Source organism: Nyctibius grandis, chromosome 8, assembly GCF_013368605.1.
Source record: "Nyctibius grandis isolate bNycGra1 chromosome 8, bNycGra1.pri, whole genome shotgun sequence".
NCBI classification, from domain to species: domain Eukaryota; kingdom Metazoa; phylum Chordata; class Aves; order Nyctibiiformes; family Nyctibiidae; genus Nyctibius; species Nyctibius grandis.
The window spans coordinates 31,379,262-31,391,929 of record NC_090665.1 but is presented as its reverse complement, the minus strand read 5'-3'; the positions used below and the strand labels follow the sequence as shown (position 1 = coordinate 31,391,929).

Genomic DNA, 12,668 nt, shown 5'->3' with positions numbered 1-12,668 from the left:
CCACTTTTACTGTGTAGGTTCTAGGTGTTTTTTATTAAACTTACTAAATAACTGTTATAAAATGAAAAATATTTATTTGTTTATGAGATGTTTTGGGTATGAAAAATGACAGACTTTCCAATATCTGTTGAACTATTTTCTTGTCATTTTAGGGAAAATTTATTACTCCATCTCACTATAAAGATGTTGTTGATGAACGGTCTATCATCAGACTATGTGGTTATCCTCTATGTCAAAACAAACTGGAAAATGTAAGTTGTTTTTTATTAATGCTGTTACCATAAGAATCTCTTCACAATTTTTATTCTCTTGCATTTTTTCTTTAATTTTAAACTTACAATATTAAACATAGATTAAAATACTGTCAAGTAACGGTCCAGGCATCTTATCATTCCATTTCAGTATAATCCTTTTCAAGAAAAAGGTAAAATTTGATCAGTTGCCAATTACTGTATGACAGAATCGGTTAGCATCTACTTTGAGAGTAAAAAAGATGAATGAGGTATGGCTTCATGGCCTTCCTTTGTGCATGCAGAAACTTTCTAATCTTGTTCGTTCTTCAGTGTCACCACGTATCTCTTTGCAAAGGATTGAAGTGAAAAAATAATACAATGCAGGGATATCACTATGTGAATGCATATACATCTACTCTAAAAATGTACGTTACCTGTGTCAAAATCATAGTCACGCTTATTTAAGTATGATATGTCAGAGCTTAAGCAGAACTCAGAGTTCAGTTAGATCACCTGTGATGTAATATCAGTTGTGGTATACCTGATTATCTGAAAAAAATCTGTTCAAGTATGAAGTATTTTACTGTTTTGGACTCCACATGTCCCCACAGAAATTGACTTGGAAACTGTATTATATTTTATTTAAGTTCCTCTCTGGGTTTGTCTGGGTAGTGCTGGGGGTCTCTGACAGTACAGTCTCACATGCATATAAATAGACGTGGGTTAAAGAAGGACCTGTCTGTAATTGCCCAACACTTGTACATGAGTAAAGTTTCTACCGTGCAGCTCCATTGTTTTACGTTCAGCGCTGGCTTTCTTGTAGATCTGAACTTGTCTTCTACTGATAGTGAGATGTAAATGATTAAAGATAAATTGCCATTCTTACATCTGAGAAAGTACAATATCAGAAGAATTGAGAGAAAAGGTGGTTGTAGCAATTCAGTTAAAACGGAACATATTACACATATTAAAATATGTGAATTAAGAATGAAGTTTTCTGTAAAGTCACAGTGGAAGTAACAGTCTGGCTGATGAAAGCATATTGTTTTAGGTGCCAAAACAGAAGTACAGAATTTCAACAAAAACGAACAGAGTTTATGATATCACTGAAAGAAAGGTATGGTAACAAGTCCATTTCTAAAATGTATTTAATATTGTCTCAACAGCAGAAATACGTTTTGTAACAGCATTCATATAGTGGCTTGATTCAGAGCCAATATGTTTGGTGCTTATGAAAATCGTTTTCATGAACTGTTAGAATATGAAGTTTTTTGTCCATTTCAGTTTCTAGATGCTCTCTTTGGAAAGATAAACACCCACTTATTTTCTTTTCTAAATTTAAACACAACATGGAAAGTTTTACTCGGATAGCAGTTTGAATGTGGTACACCTGATCTGTTAAAGATATTTGTGAAGAAGCGTTCTCTATTTTGCTCCAGTATAGTCAATGAGCTTTAGTAGGGTCGAAGTGCACATCCTTGTCATTCACTGAAGTTTGCAGTAGTGTAATACAAGTTACATCTTATGCATTCCTTAGTGAGACTAGCTTTAGGATGCTTTTTGGAGGACTTTTCAACATAAAACCTGTCTCTTCACAAAGTCTGTTTCTTTCTCTAAGCATATTCATGCATGTGGTTGAGTAAAAGTCGTCTTTGCGTGCTCACAGGATACACAATCACCTACAGGTGCTTATACGCTAAATTGTAGGATAAATGTTTCTAGTTCCAGAATAGATTTCTTCAGTGTTGCTAGTATGAATTCCTTTCCTCTGGTTACAACTCTGGGATACACAAAATTCTGGGAATTGTTTGCTCAAGATACTAAGCAAGACTCCAAGAAGAAGTCGGATGTTTTGTCTTGTTCCCTGATGCAAGTGTGCACGTTAATTTTTCAAAGATACTGCAAAATTTTAAGTGTCGTTCTGAGAATTGCAAAATATCCAAGTTCCATTGACAACCAAAATTTTCATTATTAAACACCTGAATTTCATTGCATATCTTCATGACCATCTTGTTGGGTTAGGGATTGCTCTTTGAACAGTTCTGGGGCTTTTAAGAATTATTCTTATGTAGAATCCAATACTGGTTTGCTTCTCAGTATGTAATAAAAGTGCAAAAAGCAGAAAAGTGATGAAAAAAGAAGCAGCTTCAAGTGGCTTTTGGGAAATGGGATAGACCTATTTAATAGGTTTGGTTTCTCAGGTGAATTAAAAACCTAGGCTTAAAAAGAAATGTGAATTGGTACTTAAATTTTACAGGCATAAAAATGATTACTTTTGTACCTTTCTATGAGTATTAAAGTTGTCCGTAGTCATATTTTCTTGCTTTCTCTCTCATTTCCAGTGCTTTTGCAGCAACTTTTGCTATAGAGCATCTAAATATTTTGAAGCTCAAGTTTCCAAAAGTCCAGTATGGATGCGAGAAGAAGAAAAGTAAGTGTGACCTTATACATTTGTTGCTCCTTTTGAGAATATTATTTTCTCTGTCCAAGCTGCAATGCTAATTAATTAGCTACAGTGCATCAAAATGATTAGGCTGAAGCAGAGGTAACTGATGTTAACAGATTAGCTTAGCATAGTGTTTCTTTTAAAAGTGTTGTTGCCATATTGATCACAGTAATTGACATGACTCAGTACTACTCGTGACTACTCAGTAGACATGACCATGTTAGTTTAGAGGGCAGACTAGTCATAAATAATAGTCAACTCCTATTAACTTTAAAATGTACTTATTAGGATTGGATTTTTACAAACCATACAATATACAGGATTAATTCATCTTAATCCTGTTAAAAGAGATTTTCTAATTTTAGCACAGCGCTTGGCATTGGTCTTAAGGTTAGACTGTGAATGCTTGCACCTGAACGCAGGTTATAACATGAAGAGGTTCTTTATCCTGCCTGAAACTCTAATTTCAGATTGCTCATTTCCTGCTGTTACTGTGATACACACTTTGGAACAGTGTGATGCAGTCCATATTCCTAGCTTAGGAATCAAAGGCTTGCAAATAATGAATTGAGCCAGTGGGTGTCACTGTTCAACAGTAAATACTTGCTTAGAGACTGTTCATCTGAATTTATTCAGCTTTCGTTCTCCAAGACACTACTTTTCTTAGTCTCCTGGTTTTCAACAAAAGAAACTAGCTGACGTTATGTGTGTGAGCTTGGTTTCACAGTTCAGATCAGTCATATGAAATACCTGATAAACGAGAGAAGAGATTTAGAGCAGCTTGATCTGATCTGAGGGTTTCTAGTACGTAAAACTAGTCTCGTCATTAAATGTTTAAGTAAGCTTACCAGTATTTTTGTGCTTTTGATTTGCTGTCTTTAAAAAAAGTATTTAAAAAATCTCCCTTTATTCTTAACATCGAAAATCTACAGTTCTGGTGTGCCTGACGCAGTTAATTATTTATGCTCTGTGGTGGAGGGGAGGCAGTATTTCCAAAAAAACCAAAGAAAACTCCAGATAGTTCATGGCTAGGTATGTCTGTTTGCACAACCACATACATGTGCACACACTGATAAACGTTTACACATTAGGCTATCTGAAATTCTTTTGACAGAAAAGAGTACAACCTCCACTTAAAACTCTGAAGAAGACTTACATGGAGTTAATAATTTAAATCATTGTATGTTACCACCTTTAGTTTCCAAACTCAATTCATTCATATGAGTGGTGCAGCTTTCATCTTTTTAAACCTGGGGGGTTTTTATATGTTGCCTGAGAGGTGTTAGTGCATTGACTTGCATTTAGTGTATGCTTAAGAGGTTTTCTTTCATTCATAGGACAGGTGGGTGAGGATTTCAACATTTAGTGTTGGAAAACATGAATGAATAGAATTGTGATGCTGCCTCATAACTGAATTGAAGCAGATTAACTGCAAGTAGAGCTTTGGAAAGAAACCCATCAGAATTTGTTTAGTTATGGTTCTTAGAGTTTCTGGAAACCTTTGAACTCTGTTTTCTTAAAGCAGTATAACTTGATAGCCCAATTTTTAACAAAGTAAAATTTTAAATAAGTAAAGATATGCTGAATATTCATATTTTTTGCATTAATTTGGAGCATTTTCCTATAAACAACCCAGGATTGTTTTCACTATAGGAACTCTGTGACCTGTGAGGATCTTGGCATGTTCACTTTGTTGGAGACTGAAGGATGATCTGAAAGCAATCTACAACTGCTTGGAAAAAAAAGTTACAAAGATTACAGAGCCAAGCTATTTTTGGTTGATGGCAGAAAACTTAACAAGGGTGATGGCCACAAATTATTGCATGAATGGTTCAGGCTGGACATTGGGAAAAAACCTGCACTAGGATTATGGTGGAATGAAGCAGGATAGTCAGCAATGTTTTGAAATCTCTGTCTTTGGATGTTTTTGAGATTTTAAACTATATGAATTTGTGGCTGACCCAATCTAGTGCTGGTGACAATTGCATTACAAGCAAGAGGTCAGACTAGAGACCTCCTGAGGTCCTTTCTGACTAACATTTGTGTGACTTGCTGATTCTGTTAAATGTTGTTCAACATGACAGCATCATGCTGTAGGCATATGGGTCATGCTCTGTGAACACGTATGTATAAACCTACTCTCACTAACCCTGCTTTGAACAGAGGGTATTGGACTAGAAGATCCTCAGATGTCCCTTCCAACCTCACCTATGTATTTTGAGAGCATTGATTTAGCAAGAAAATCTTCATTCTGTATCTTCTTTTTGCAGACCACCAGACATAGAGCTGCTGAAGGAGGGACAGAGGTACACTGAACAATAATTTTTTTGTTATACACACTTATAGTTAGAAATACTAGCATCATATCAGGTGAAAGGGGAATCTTTGATTTCCTGTGTTGTAGACAATAACTTATTAGAACCTACACAAAGGATTATTTGTCTTGTTTAGTTTTTTCCTTTGTGATTCTAAAGCAGCATATTTGATCTGTATGATTTAGTGTACAGCTGCTCTTGGCCTGCGTGTCTTAATTGAGTCTGTTGAAATCTGAAACAAATACACTGTTTGTACTTTGCATATTTTATACCAGCTATTCTTTAGAAAGAAAATGCTACCAATTATATGTGATGAAAGCTTCTGTACTTCTTAATCTAAACCATCTATATCAGCTAAAATGAAATCATGCTATTCTGTCATCTGTCTGTACCTTGCTGTGTATTGTGAATTTTTGTTTGTTTTCTTTTGCAACACATGGCCATTAGGTGGCAAACTTACATACGCTAAAAACAGCTCTGCAGTCCCCTGATTTTAGGGTATTATATTCATTATGTATGTTAAGATGCCAATCTTCATTTTAAAATTGCACTCTTCATCATGCTAAGTCTGACATTATTCTGTTGTCTTTAATAATATCTTGTTTACTGTTCTTTTCTAACTGCCAATAAGCAACTGAGAATTCACTTCTCTAAATAGTGTCTATACTTGTCATCTTGATTGCAGAACATTACAACTCTTTGAGTTCGAGAAGACTTATAGAAGAGCAGACATTATTCTTAAAGAAAAAAAGTACACTTCTATTATAAGGGAGAAATGCTTTATTTATCTTTCTTATACAAGAATGAAAAGCTATTACAGATAACACCCATTTCTTATTTCATTGATAACTTGTGTTTTCTGTTACAGTGGACAGTCTGGAGAAGAGGTGAAACTATGTGATGAAGTAATTAAAGCTTCTGACATTGAAAATCCTAGGATGTCTTCAAATCCTTGTGAATCTGGTTCTCATGAAACAGCCAGTGACAGCAGTAGTGATACTGAACAAGAATTTGTTTCTTCTGTCCTACGAGGAAGTCACTCAAGTTCAGCCAATTTTGCACAGCAATTGCACAGAAACAGCATCCTCAAAAAAAAAAAACATGCTCAGAAAGTCTATTCCAGCCCTAAAACTGAAGACTCAGATATGGTAGAAGCCACTGAAAGACTATCTAATTGTAAATTAGATGCTCAGGAAGAAATGTATGCTTGCTCTGTTCATGATAAAATAACTGCAATGCCTTCAAAAAATACTACTCTAGGAAAATCAAGTGCTTCAGAAAAATATGAAAACACCTGTAGTGGTTCACAGATAGTTTTTCTAGGTGTAAGCAAAAGAGGGGCAGAACATCTTAGAAGAACACTAGCTAACTCAAAAGAACATAAAAAAACTGAACTGAGGGATCCAGTTAATTCCAAAGGCAGTTTATTAGAAGTGCTTAAACAAACACTTATGGAATGGAAAACTGAGGAAACTTTAAAGTTTCTCTATGGCCCAAAGTACACTTCTTTGTGCTCATCAGAATGCATATCATCTGCCAGCCAGGAGAATGAAGAACTTGATGAGGATGACTTGGATGCAGCTGATGATCTTAACACTGTTGCTGTAGGGGAGTCTGAAAACAGTTTGAACTGTTCTTTGCCTTTCACAAGCCCAGGTGGAATAGTTAAGCCTGTGCCTAGTTATGAAAAGTTAAAAGAAGAAACAGAGTTCCTAGAGCTCCGAGTAAAAGAGTTCTATAAAGGAACGTACATCTTAGCTGAAGAGGCAGTGACACATGCACAAGCAGCGGAACATGCAAGCAAGGACAAAGTAAGTGTCCAGTGGAATAGTGTCGAGGCTGTATAAAGCCTGCCTTCAAAGAATTATTACAAGCTCTTTGTTTCTGTCATCGTAAGGGGGTATGGCCAAGGTAACGTCAAGCTATTAATGTAAAATAGTAAAAGGAAGGTTGGATAGATTCACAACAATCCCATAAGGTTGAGGAATCATATTTTAGGTTGGTAAGAATGAGTTTGTATGACTGTTTGGGACACATTCAATTCTGATAGCTGTCTTTCAGTTTGTGAAGCGTGAAGGTAAGGAAGGTTTACTTGGATGAAACAATCTGCCGTGAGACAGAGTAGACTTTGGGTGAGGAGAGAACATGGGGTTTGGGGTTTTTTTCCTCCCCTTTGATTCATTAAATAAAATTTTTATTTAATGATTTTTTGCCTCTTATTCATGACAGGGTATACTTGAGACTGGATTTCTTTCTTTTGAGTGAAACTAGATCTCTGGCATTACTTATTGTTAAAATTCTCTGAGTTGGAACCTGCTGAGTTTTTTGGGTATGTTGCTGCAACCCAGACAATTTGGAAAAAGACCTCAGGAGGATTTGCAGACTGCAAGAAATAGAGTGGTGTGAGGTTTTACCCCTTCCAGGTCAGACAAACCAGCTGACAGCAGCTGGGTCTTCTTGTCACTACTGTAAAAACAGTACGCTGACTAGGTTAGGTACATTGTACAGTTTGTACTGGCATGTGAAATTGCATTTGCTTTTAAAGTTCAAGTGTGATATTAGCATCAGAGGGTATAATTTTCATAATGTTGCTTCTTGTAAAACAAAGCTATTACATTGCTTCTTAGAAAAAGTTGACTTAAGTTTTGAAGGGCTTTACCATTAGTTGAATTAAAGTATCTAGCACAGCGAAGGGAAAAGGTAAGTTAGCTGCACACTGTAGTTTGGGTCAGATTAAGCAAACTTCTGTCCATTAAGAAATTACTGGTTGGGGTTTTTTTTCTATTCAAAGATAAGAGTTTTCTTATGTTTAAACATTTATTGATAAGCTGTGACTATTTTGATGCATTGACTTTAATTAAATACTAGGTTATTGCTGTTAAAAGTTTTTTGTCTAATACAGGATGATCAACAGGAAGATCTCACCTTCCCACTTGTTGATTCAAATGCACAAATGCAGATTAGAAAGCGAATCGTCCTTGAAAAACTGAGAAAAGCGTGAGTATCCTTTGCTTCAGTAAATATCAAGCTGAAGCTGGTGCTCATTCGTCATTTTAAGAAACAAACACACTGTGGAAGGATGTTCTGGCATTTTCAAGGTGGCCATGGTCATAACTTAAACTCATTATTGCCCTAAAGAAGTTATTTATTTCTGAGACAGTCATCTGCAGTACAGTTGCAGATGACAGTTCGCACAGCCTGCTGAGGTAGATGTCAGAATCTCACTACTAAGGTGTTCTAGAGAAGAAACCTGTCCCTTCCTACAAGCATTGGAGCTTGTAGTTGACAGCATTCCAGGCTGGCATGACAGCATGTTCCCACTCTTGAGCAGATGGCAGAAGTCAACGCAATTGTGCCATTACACTGAAAAATTCTTTGGTTTTTGGATCTAAATGTTGGTAAACACATGGACCTTAAAATGAGAATATATGCTTCAAAAAAGAAAAATTCCACAGCAAGCCCTTTGTTTATCATCCTCCTTTCCCTCAGTTATCTGGAAATAATCTAAACTATATAGATTCTTGTAAGTTGTTTAAAAGTAGATTCTGATGGACATAAAATATGAAATATTTAAATAGCTGTATGTACCAACCGCTCAAGTCTAAACTGAAAAACTTGAAGTTGGTTGGGAGGAGTGTAAATATTTGTCCTGTACATTAAGTATACTGTTACTGGTAAACAAATCTACACAGAAGGAAGTATCAGTATATGCCTCTAGCTGCAACCATTAAAGGCCCTCTGAGTTGAATCTTAACTTTCCTAACACCAGATCCTAACACCAGACCTTTTTCACATACAAAAAAGGGCTTTGGAGTCCCAGAAAAGAGATTAAGGCATCTCTGCTGTAGCTGTTAAAATTACTAAATTGTCGAAGGTGAGAGGACCTTGAAAATACTGCCGTTGTCAAGGTAATGCAGATAAATAAGTGTTTGAAGGCCATGATTGTGGTGGTTTTGTAAGGGGTATTTTGCTTTTCTATGGTTGTGGTTTGCTAGATTTTACAGAAGCTTTTTTTTTAACTAAAAAAACCCACTACCAAAACTCTCCCCAAAAACACTATTCTGTTTCTTTCTACCTGCAACAAGTGTGGACAGGCCACAAACATGGAATCAAACCATGCTGCAAAAAAACGTGGCGATCTCTGATCTTTCTGTAAGTGTCAATGTCACATAGATTCCAAGGTCTACTACTGAATGGCAGATCAGTTTCTCTGGTCTTTCAAATTTTTCCACAAGTTTGTCAGTCATTTTCAGCTTCTAGCAAAATTTCTGTTGAACTTAAAAGTCTGGTACTCCATGAATAGAGGATAAGAAAGACGGAATGGTTTTTTCTTAGTTTCTTCAAAGGTTTTATTCTTGACTATCTCCTTCTTTAGTTGGTCTTTTTAAATTTTATGAGGTGATGCAGTAGTCCTGTTGCACTCAAGGAAGAGAGACAATTTTCATTGTGATAGAGCAATGATTTCTTGGTGTGTTCAGATGAAGTCAGTGGGAGTATGAATATGCCCAACATAGTAGGAGTCCTGTGCTCAGTTTTTGTAAAACATGCAGTGATGTGAAGAAGAATAGAAATCTTGATTCTTCCAGCAATATTGATGCACCATACGCATATATACGTATAAATGTAAATAACTGGTTATTGAAATGCCAAGAGGATGTTAACTATTAAACAAGTAAATAGAGGCAAAAGTTTCATCCTAAATGTGAAAAACAATGCATGTTATTTCCAGAATTTGGGGATACTGACAACTAGTTAAACAGTGTGTGCAGTTTGTTGTGTGCTGTATAAATTTTTATGCGCAATCAAGTAGGGAGGCACTCTTTCTTTTGAAATTTTCTGATTAGCCTACTGTCATCTTGATTCCAACTATCAGGCTTACAGTGGAATGTTATTTCTGTTGCATCTATGTGAGTCTGAGGTTAGCAGCTGTATTCTCTGTGCAGACCTCATTTAGACATGTAGTTTCCTTTTGTTTTGTTATTTTTGAACAAAGTAAATAAATATTTGAAACATTTATGAGGCCTGGAATTGTAATCCTCATAATGTAAACAACTTCATTTTTTGGTAAGAATGTCTTGTCAGAGCTGAAATATAAAGTTAATAGACTATGCATGTAAAACTATATTTGATTTCTTCCTCACATTCACATTGAACTAGAGCTTCTTATTTTTTAACAATAAGCTGTTGTAAAGTGAAGGAGCTGCCCAGATACCACTCAGAAGAATCTGAAATGTGAACTACAGGCCTGATCTGCTCCCCAAAAGTCAATCTCTCTCTCTTTTTATTAACTTTCGTGAGCTTTGGTGGAAGTCCTACTTGGGAAGAAATGAGAAAGAGAAGACAATGTATATTGACCAGCATCTTTTGTCTTCTAGATTACCTGCAGTTTTGGGCCCTCTTCAGATTACTCCAGGTGATGTTTACACAGAGCTAAAAAATCTTGTCAAAACTTTCCGGTGAGTGTTGGTCTTTATACAGAGATTATTCTTGATTGATTAATTAAACGTGCTGTTGAATGATTTGTGATTTGGGCACAGAGAGGGCCCTATTGCAGATTTGCCCTTTTCTAGCTGTGTGTTCATGTAGGTAATGTCATATTCCCTGTGGACTAACAAGTCAACCCTTTCCCTGCTCCTGACAGTGGCTAGGTCACCAGGAGTATTTGTAGATTTTTGAAAACTAGGCCAGTGGTCTCTGGAGGATGATGGTGAGTCTTTTAAAGGTTCTGCTACCTCGTCACCTCCTATTAAGCATGAGCTTCTGAGATCTGTCGCTTTCTTTTGCTCTGGCTCCCTACAGCTAGGCTAAATGGTTTTAATGTGATTAATAATTGTTACCACTAACTTCTAGAGCCAGGAAGAAGGTCCAGTTTGACCTGTCTTGTTTCTGATTTCAAGGGGAAGTAGATCTAGTGGACACTTTATCACCACAGATGAAGCTTCTGCTTCAGTCAGAAACACTAAAGATGGTATTTGGGAATACTGGAATAAAGAAGGAGGGAAAACAGAATGGTGGTCACTTCTTTGAACATTTATAGGTTTTCTTTGGGATACAACTGTCGTAACTTCAACCTAGCTCAAGTCCTGCATCTTGAAGTATTGTCAGGAAAAGGAGCAACAACAGTTGCTAACTCTGTGTACGTTGTCACTCTTGAAACTTCCCCCGCCACGTCCCCAACCTGCATGAGGTTTACGTGTAAATTTTCCAGAACTCGTTCATGTGGCATTTGCCCCAAGGAATCTAGGCTGTGGTGAATAGAAACCCAGCTCTACCTTATTCCTTATGATTTATCTGATGTCTGGAAGGACACCACTAAAACACAGGTATTTATATGCAGGACTTCTTACTATGGAAGATACTCTTTTCCTTTCTGATGACTCTGTGCATGATCTCTTTTATTTAAAAGAATTGTTAGTGTTTGAACTTGATTCTGTAATTGTAGTCTTTCAAGTTGTGATTAACGTTTTTTTTAACAACAACACTGGAACCAGGGAAGATATTTTTGTTTATATTGGAGCAGCATGTATATACTGTATATATACCTACTATTTGAATGAGATTTTTTTGTCTTTTTTAAAAGAGTTTTGTTGCTCTGCAGTCTGAATGCTTAATAGTCACTTCAGCTTATGGATTGATAGAACTGGAATAAGTACATTTGGTCTCTGTCAATCTACTTTTCTATGATTGATTATGTAAGAAGCCCTGGAGGTTCTCAAAAGCAGAACTTCTATTTTAAATCATTTTTGCTATTCGAAGACAATGTGGTCTGAATATGAAGTTTTAAAAGTGGTTTATAGCAAAGGAGCCTTGAAGCCAAAATGCACTTCTAAAAACTTATATGTGTATACACCTGTGGATTTACAGAATGGAACCAAATCTAACTAATTTGGACTTTGATCCCAATATCTGGCTCATGTAGCAATAATTTTATCATATTTTAAAAGTCTCCCCTGATCTATTTCTAATCCCTCAGGTAACACTTTGTGAATTTATTTTTAAGTCTTTTTTGTTAGGAAGCAAGTTGAAGGTAGTGGTAGCAAGTTCTTGGGGTTCTCTTGCTGTGAAGATTCCAGAGAAATTGCTTAGAAATTCAGCATTCTGGTTAGAGGATGGTTGAAGACAATTGTGGGCACGACACAAGAATTTTTAGGTGTCTTTATATGTATCTGTCTCAAAATAAACGGAGTTTTATTGTCAGTGATAGTAAAATAATACAAAAATACAGGAAATAGGGAAGCAATAAAAACGTTTGGGCCCTTTCTCCTTCTTGCATTTCTGATACGGAAAGGTCTGTTGATACACAAAAACTAGCTCATGGGTATTAAGATGAGGACATAGATTTGAGTCTCCAGTTCTCTATATAGGTTTAAATGTACTTAATATGAGTGGTCTCTCTGACTTTAGGTTGAATGCTTTGGCAGAGGGACCTGGGATAAATTTTAAATGGTATTTATGTTTGCAGGAATAGAAATAAAACATTACTTTCTTTGTTAATGCAGTTAAAATGCTTAACACCAAATGCTAGTGCTCTTTTCTGCTTTTTGTAATGGAAATATTTCAGGCTGAAGAACTTGCCAAAGAAGGCAGGAGATAAAACACATGGCTGTAGTAGAGTTTAGCTGAAAAAGGGTAAACTAAGCATATGGTGAACTAAGCAACAACGATTTTCAGCTC

General features: G+C 36.1%; 1 protein-coding gene across 2 annotated transcripts in view; it reads left to right on the top strand.

Moving 5' to 3' along the window:
* RPAP2 (RNA polymerase II associated protein 2) overlaps window positions 1-12,668 on the top strand; it is a 50,398-nt gene that overhangs the window by 2,771 nt on the left and 34,959 nt on the right. For both annotated transcript variants that reach the window (XR_011048610.1, XM_068405842.1), the window contains exons 4-10: window positions 153-251; window positions 1,285-1,350; window positions 2,576-2,664; window positions 4,950-4,985; window positions 5,863-6,805; window positions 7,897-7,991; window positions 10,370-10,450. Coding sequence is in view for 1 of the 2 variants with exons in the window: in XM_068405842.1 (XP_068261943.1) it covers window positions 153-251; window positions 1,285-1,350; window positions 2,576-2,664; window positions 4,950-4,985; window positions 5,863-6,805; window positions 7,897-7,991; window positions 10,370-10,450 (1,409 nt within the window). In the remaining variant the exon portion in view is untranslated. The remainder of the gene's footprint in view (window positions 1-152; window positions 252-1,284; window positions 1,351-2,575; window positions 2,665-4,949; window positions 4,986-5,862; window positions 6,806-7,896; window positions 7,992-10,369; window positions 10,451-12,668) is intronic.